We start from the raw sequence: 7,710 nt of genomic DNA on the forward strand, positions 1-7,710 counted from the left end.
GGCAACACCGGTCAAAGAATGAGATTGTGACAACTCGTCCTTTGCTTGAACTACATAATTCTCGGTCTTTTGCACATTTTTCGCCAATCTTCAAACATGAATAATGTATCTAGAAATCAATCTCTGAACTCACTGAAAGAAAACATTTAATTTAATTGAAGTGAACTGCATTTCATCACCACTAATTATAAGTTCATTGTATTAGTCAAATACGGTATTTCACAATCAAAAGACAATACAAAAATCAGTAATCCACCTATGATCATAATTTATATTGTGGTACAAATGATAACAAACTACAAATAGCTAAATAGCCATGACACAACAGAAACCTAATGTGACGTTCGCATCAGTGGTTTCTTCAGAAAAGAGCGATCCAGACAAACGCAAGCAGGACTGATGCGTGATTCCAAATCCAGGATGTGCACTTGTTTGCTGCGTTGACTGTATGCTCGCAGCGGAACGTTGGCTTCTCCATCATATCCCTGACATTGCCGTGCGGGTAAATGTGGAACTGACTCTGTGAGGAAGCAGAAAAGCGAGAACATACGTGTGCATGAGGGTTGCAGAAAAAAAAAAAAAAAAAAAAAAACACCCAAAAATACATAAACAACATGTTCTCGCATTTCGTTTGATTGGTTAATTGGGGTAAAATGTCAATTAAGTAGCAATACATGATATCACCACAGTATGGATGAATAATTATGCACGATTATCATTCATGGCAGCCTTTCGGGAACCAAAAGGGGTCCCAGCTGCTGGAGTCCAACCTAGCTGACGACAAACTGGACCGGTTGCCAACCAATCGCAGAGCACATACCCGTATAGACAAACGATCCGCTACGGACAATTTAGAATCTTCAATGAGCCAAAGAAAAAAGCACATTTTTGCAATATGGGAGGAAGCCCGTGTACCCGGACACAAGCACGGGGAGAATGTGAAAACACCACACAATTCAATTCTTAAAATTTAATAGAATTTTATTTTAAGTGAGTATTGTTTTTTTTTTAAATCCCATTTTATTGAATTTTTGTTTTTTAAATTTTGTTTTAGTTACTAGTTTTGCTTTAGTTCTTAATTTCATTTTTGTTTAGTTTTTTAGTTTAGATTTGTTTTGTCTTATTTTATTTTAGTGTTTTTATTTTATGTTTTTACTTTATTTATTTAGTATAGTTTAGATTTTATTTGAGTTTTAAAATTGTATTTTACTTTATTTTACTTCAGTTCCTTGGTTTATTATGTTGTTTCACTTAATTCTTTTCAGTATTATTTCATTTTAGTTTGGCTTTTAATTGAGTTCAGTTCCGTTTCGTAGTTCATTTCGTTGAATTGAGTTGAGTTCAGGGTGTACCCCGCCTATCGGCCCAAGATAGCCGGGATAGGCCCCAGCACGCCCGCGACCCAAGTGAGGCTAACAAAATGGATGGATGGATAGTTTAGTTCAGCGTAGTTTAGCCTCTGAGTATGAATTTGTCAATAGCGTAGCAATGCATGACATTTTTACATGTTCGTGAGTGCAGTTTTGTGATGAAAAAGAGTGGGAAACACTGGTCTACTGGAGTTTTAACAGTCCTGAGTTGCACGTACGTCATTCGCGAATGCAATTTCAATTTGCCACAGGTTCTTCACCGCGCTCTCGTACTCCTCGATTTCCTTTTGGTTTGAAACAGAGCCTCCCACAGGGAATCTGCAGGGAATTCATATCGATTGATTAGACCGACTCGCGGTACGTGTGCCCGGAGGGAAAAAAAAGTGTGGCAAGTATCTTGTAGTAGCAGAAAGAAGCGTGGCTCGCTCTCACCGGTGGTTCAGGTTTGTCACATTGGGCTGGCTGACGCATGTCACAATCTCGATTTTGGGGTAGAAGAGCAGGAAGGCCAGGCACACCTCGTCGGTGGCGGCTAATCCCATCTGCGTAAAGGCAAATGTGCTCTTCCCGAAACACGTACTTGTATGTGTCATTTTTGAAACGATACCGACCTGCGTGGCTGCTGTCCTATCAGAAGTACCGTAGGAGCACTCCACCACAAGATCGTCTCCCTGTCGCCGACAAGACATCACACATTACCGATGATTCTATTTGACTACGCGTGCTTCTAACTTCATTCATCGCTGTGAAACGTCGCCGTTTATCTCACATGTTGTTAGCCGGTGGGCATGACAACAGATTATTTGGAGTCACAATTGTTTGTTTTGTCACTTGGGTAACTTTTGGGCTCGACAAATGAATGAACGGAAATGCCATTAATCCGGAAAACAGCAAAACATTCTGAAATAAAGGAGGCGCTCGTTTAAAGCAGGGGTCAGGTTTCAGAAAACACCCGCAATAGACGAAATCAGCAAAGTGGCAACCGATTATGTACTCTATATTTATCCATCCATCCATCTTCTGAACCGCTTCTCCTCACTAGGGTCGCGGGCGTGCCGGAGCCCATCCCAGCTATCATCGGGCAGGAGGCGGGGTACGCCCTGAACCGGTTGCCAGCCAATCGCAGGGCACATACAAACTAACAACCATTCGCACTCACATTCACACCTACGGGCAATTTAGAGTTTTCAATCGACCTACCATGCCTGTTTTTGGGATGTGGGAGGAAACCGGAGTGCCCGGAGAAAACCCACGCTACATTTCAAAGTTTCATGTGATATACTTCTGGGAGGTACACTTATTTATTTGTCCACTTGAGGTCACCGTCCACACACTGCACAAGCACATTCCCTCAAATGGTCGAGTGTGCGTGGATCAAATTGACAAGACGTTTCATTGAACTTTGCAGGAACTTGAAGTGTCATGCGATGTCACGTAATCTTAACAAAGCAGGCTCACCCACCGGCTCGATGGTCTCGATGCTTCCCAATCTGGAAACCTCTTGCAAGTTGAAGTCATAGTTGGGATTCACGCCGAGGAAACCTATTTGCTCTCCATTTCTATCCACAGCGAGCTAAACCGTTGTCATCATTATCGTGGTTGTCGGGGATTTTTTCTTTTTTACCTGAAATGTCCGACTCGGACCTCCCTCCCGGCCGAACGAGTGTACATCGTTACGGCAAAAACATGCAGATCCGGCACGGGGTTAATGATCTGGATAAGTAGAAATGTTGATTTCGATATACGATATACGGTAAACCCTGATGGGTGTTCACATCTTTCAACGACGTACCCGAGAAAACAGACTGGTGTTACACACGCCGTAGGTGCGGAATTTAGCAGCTCGAGGAGGGATGTCGTAGTCGATGCGGCGAGACGGCGAGACGCCCGCGGACAGGACGCCGACGTCGTGCGGCCGCAGTTGATCCGTGTAGTGCAGCCTCAGACCCGAACTGTCGGTCCTGCCTGTTGGAGACAGACAGTCGCCAACACCGAATGAGTGCACTTTATGGGTAAAAACCCAAGAAGTTAAGTTCCGATTCGAAAGGCGTAAGACTCCAGCTTCACGTTGCCTACCCGATTCGCCGTTTGGGTTGCTGTAGTGGATTTCCAGTCTATAAAATGCGGCACCGTCCCCGCCTCCGATGGGAATGCCAGTGTTTTCCGGAAGCTCAAAGATCTGCGGAGGCGAACGGACAGTGTTGGGAAGATGACTTTGGAAACGGAGTTGCAAGTTACCCTGTTGAAAAAGTAAGATCACTAATGACTCCCCAAGACGGCAAACGGATGGTCGACACACCGCCGACTTGAACGACTTGACACAAGTCACAGGAGAAAGGCGTCAGGGAATGAAGGAAGCGGAAGTGGACGAGTACGACCGACCTGGCCTCCGACGGCCCACGCGCCCACGATCCCCAAGCAGTGGTCGCCCGAGTGGCCCCGGTAGCATTGGCCGTCGTAGGCCGTGGTCACGTACGGCGGGCAGCTGGAGAGCAGCACGCGGCGCACCATGTCAGCGTGCTCAATCGCGGGCTCCATCTGAAATGAAAAGACGTCCGGGGAGCGCTCATGAAGCATCACCGGTCCACTTTGAAGTTTTTGTCCAATTCACCAGAATCGATAATCAAACTGCGTAACGGCTGCGTAAGGTGGAATTAAAAGTGAAATGCCGACAAAATAGACCACGGGATGGGAAATGGGAGGCTTGTGTCATTTCGCCAATGCGTGCACTCGTGCACCCGTAGTCATCATCAAAATCAATAACAAATCAAATACAATCATTAGAATTGAACTGAACTGTAATAAAATACAAATAGAATGCTGAAATCAAAACGTTAAACATCAGTCAAAGAAAAGAAAAGAATGCAAAATAAAACTGTCAACTAAATCATCACAATAATGAAAATTAGAATTTTCAAATGTTTGAAAACATTAGTGTACATTGTGAAACAAATGCACTCCATTCATTTTGGAGCAAGTGACCTGAACTATATGATGCTTGGCAATCAAGGTCGGAAGCTTCATGACCTTGCAGTGGTAATAAGTGTCCTGCGCGGGGATGGTGATCTGCAAAAAAATTACATTTTAGGGTTGTTTTGTAACACTTACAGTATATTTGCATTGTCTCGCCATTTGGGACAATGTCAACGGAATGAAAGGAAGATATTATTCTTACATTCTCCATTGTGGCACTGATATAGTTTCCATTTGTTACAGTGGTTCTGGGGACAAAATTCAGCAGGTTGAGTTCTTTGGTACCGGCGAGACCCGCATGGAACCCGATCTCATCCGTAGCTCCATAAGCGTATATCAGTTTCATGGGTTGCGCCTAGCAAACGCCAAAATGGGATTGAGCACAAAAACAGCATGAATGCAAACTTTCCGTGGGAAGTATTACGAAACGAGGTTTTTTTATCAAGTGGGACAACTCATTACTGCCTTGTCATCGCACTCTTGTTGCTCGGTAACCATGCTTGTAAGAGCTTTTCTTTACCAAAGCCGTGTTGAGTTACGAACATTTAAAAGAGACCAAACTGCGTTGCTATGGCGCTCATTCATGTCGGAACGTACCGAATCGCCGCCTTCGGTGGAGGGTAACAGGAGAAGACCCAGAAACTGAGGTTGCGTGAAACTTGAGCTCGGCAAAAGACAATTACATCTCCCGCACAATAGATTGAAATTACAAGTGCAAAAGTTGAAGGCTCCATGGCGTAAAACAACAAACAACACGTACAGTGAGTGAGGAGTCCCGATTCAATTTAGGATTCGTTGCGATTGACACTCATAACGACCGCTTCCTGGAAGTTCATATTTACACTTTCGTAGAAATAAACCCTTATTTTGTCTTAGGGATGGGAATCCTCGAATAACTCACGATATACTTCGGCGACGATATCAATGGTATCGCGAAACGGCAATTGCGCATAGAATCCCAATATCTGTGTCGCCTCCTTTTCATGTTTCTTTCAGTTTCTCAGCAAAGCATCAAGATGTGATTGAAGCGATGGAAAATGAACAAATATCACTTTTGTTATCCATGGTTGTCAACTCTTGGTTTTGCGACTCTTGGCCAAATAAGCAAGGCAAGCAGTGAATCACAAAAAGATTTGACATACTAAGCAATGTTTGAATTGGTCGATTGGATACGCAGTGTTGACAGGGCATATATGAAGAACAAAGTTCTATTAAATAGTTCAAGTCAACACCAAATGAACAGTTCAGATGCAAAAGCGGACGTCTCTATTTATTTTTGTAAATTGAGTCAAATCGGGTTTTGCCATTTCTGGTTCCAGGCTAAAGCTAATCATTTTTGATTTAGCCTATGGTAAGTTCATAAAGTATATATTACAAATTGATATCATTTAACAATAAATTCAATAACAAAAAAGTTTAATTACAATTTGAATGCAGGAAATTAACATTTCAAAAATAAATAAGAATACATCCATCCATCCATTTTCTGAGCCGCTTCTCCTCACTAGGGTCGCGGGGGTGCCGGAGCCTATCCCGGCCGTCATCGGGCAGGAGGCGGGGTACGCCCCGAACCGGTCGCCAGCCCATCGCAGGGCACATAGGAACAAACAACCATTCGCGCTCACAGTCACGCCGACGGGCAATTTAGAGTCTCCAATTCATGCATGTTTTTGGGATGTGGGAGGAAACCGGAGAGCCCGGAGAAAACCCACGCAGGCACGGGGAGAACGCGCAAACTCCACACAGGCGGGGCCCCGCGGGGATTGACCACACTCCTGTTTCATTTCAATATAATTTACAAGCAAAACATGAAATACATTTGAAATTAAAAATATAAATCACTTTAATGTATGTCATGTAATGTAACTACGTCAGAGCGGACAGTTTGTTGTCTATGTTTTTCTCTCTTTTATTTTGCTTTGTTTTACTCTGCGAATGAGAATCTGTTTTTAATTGTCTTCCCTGGAAAACTAAGGGTGAAATAATCATGTTAAAAAAACACATCTCCCACTGGTCCATGTTTCTGATCCTAAACGGAGCTTGAAGTGCCACTCACGGTGATGGGGAGGTCTTGCTCATCGCACGTTTGGAAGGCCCTGGAAAAGGTCATGAGAGTTTGACCTTGGCTCTCGGTGAGCGACAGCAGCGTGTAGCTCTGCTGCCGGTCCTCCGCGGGGTAGGAGTTTTCTGCGGAATAATAATCCTGCATGGAACAAAACCCTTTTGTGAGACAACGAATCGGGTCTCGTTTAAAAATCATCAAGCTTACTTTGAAGTAGGTTCCGCCGGGCCCAACCCCCCCCATGACGAGATCGGCCCCCGTCATGTCTCCGTGGGGACTCAGGCCGAAGCCGATCCAGCCGGTGGTGTTGACGATGAATTTGAACGTCACGTTCCCGCGCGCGTCGTCGAATCCCCACTTGACGCAGACCAGGCGCTCGTGGTCCAGGTAGTCCACGAAGGGCAGGTCGGGATCCCACGCCTGGGCCGCTCCGGTCCAGAGCAGACTCGCCAAGCGCAGGACGGGAAGCAGAGCGAGCATGACGTCTCGCTGAGGCCCGAGGGTTTTCCGCTGAGGCCGACGTGCGCTCGGTAGCCGAATACCCTACCGCCCTCTCGACACACCCGCGGAGCCGGATGAACCCACGTGACGCAGACAATAGCCGGCCCCCCCAATCCGTAAACTACAGCCTCTGCCAACTCCCTCAACATCATCATCATCGTCGGATTATTTGCCTTGAAAAGCCAATAAAAGGTAGCCTGCATTTGATTCTGGCTGCATTTTGTTCTTCTTAATTGCAGGTGGAATTAATTCATCTGTCAGATTTTTCAAAATGACATTTGATCCGCATATGCTCACCTGCAGAATCTAATGAGATACAACACAAGAGATATTTTTTTGTTCAAAAATAATGATGTTTTGTTTCGGTTGACTTTGGCACTCATTCAATAATCTTTATTATCGTGAACTGTAAATATGTGTTTTTACTATTCAAGTCTGGAAACACCATAATGAGCCAAACACAGCGGTGGGCGGGCGGGCGGCAACTGAAACGTACGCGGCAAATGATTGACATGCCTTCTGTCTTTGATAGGTTCTTCTTTCTCTGGCGTGGTGGTTTCTTAATTTTTTTTTTTAAAAAGGCGGATGAATTTGTGGACATTTTCATTCTAGTTGATGAATTAATGTAAATATTATTCACATGTAAATGAGAGTACACTTATATGAGATCACGCATCGTGATATAATGCAGTTTTTCACGGGTCACGGGGAACTGGAGCCCTGAACTGGTCGCCAGTCGACTAAATTCACACCGGCACTGATTATTTTATTTCAACTAGAAGTAAATTGCTCAAGTTTGTGCAG

The 7,710-nt window shown here is 44.6% G+C and overlaps 1 protein-coding gene across 1 annotated transcript; it reads right to left on the bottom strand.

The window, feature by feature from the left end:
• Positions 1-343: 343 nt before the first annotated feature.
• On the bottom strand, positions 344-7,071 carry moxd1l (monooxygenase, DBH-like 1, like; the record flags this gene model as incomplete). The annotated part of the gene is given in 13 exon segments (XM_061705138.1): positions 344-520; positions 1,589-1,688; positions 1,803-1,912; positions 1,982-2,041; positions 2,833-2,929; positions 2,995-3,083; positions 3,163-3,335; positions 3,447-3,549; positions 3,753-3,908; positions 4,353-4,436; positions 4,546-4,698; positions 6,400-6,546; positions 6,613-7,071. Coding segments are annotated over 13 exon segments (1,890 nt in total), but the record flags the coding sequence as incomplete, so codon positions are not given.
• Between the last annotated feature and the right edge of the window lie 639 nt (positions 7,072-7,710).

Source organism: Phycodurus eques, chromosome 18 (genome assembly GCF_024500275.1).
Source record: "Phycodurus eques isolate BA_2022a chromosome 18, UOR_Pequ_1.1, whole genome shotgun sequence".
Classification (NCBI taxonomy): Eukaryota; Metazoa; Chordata; class Actinopteri; order Syngnathiformes; family Syngnathidae; genus Phycodurus; species Phycodurus eques.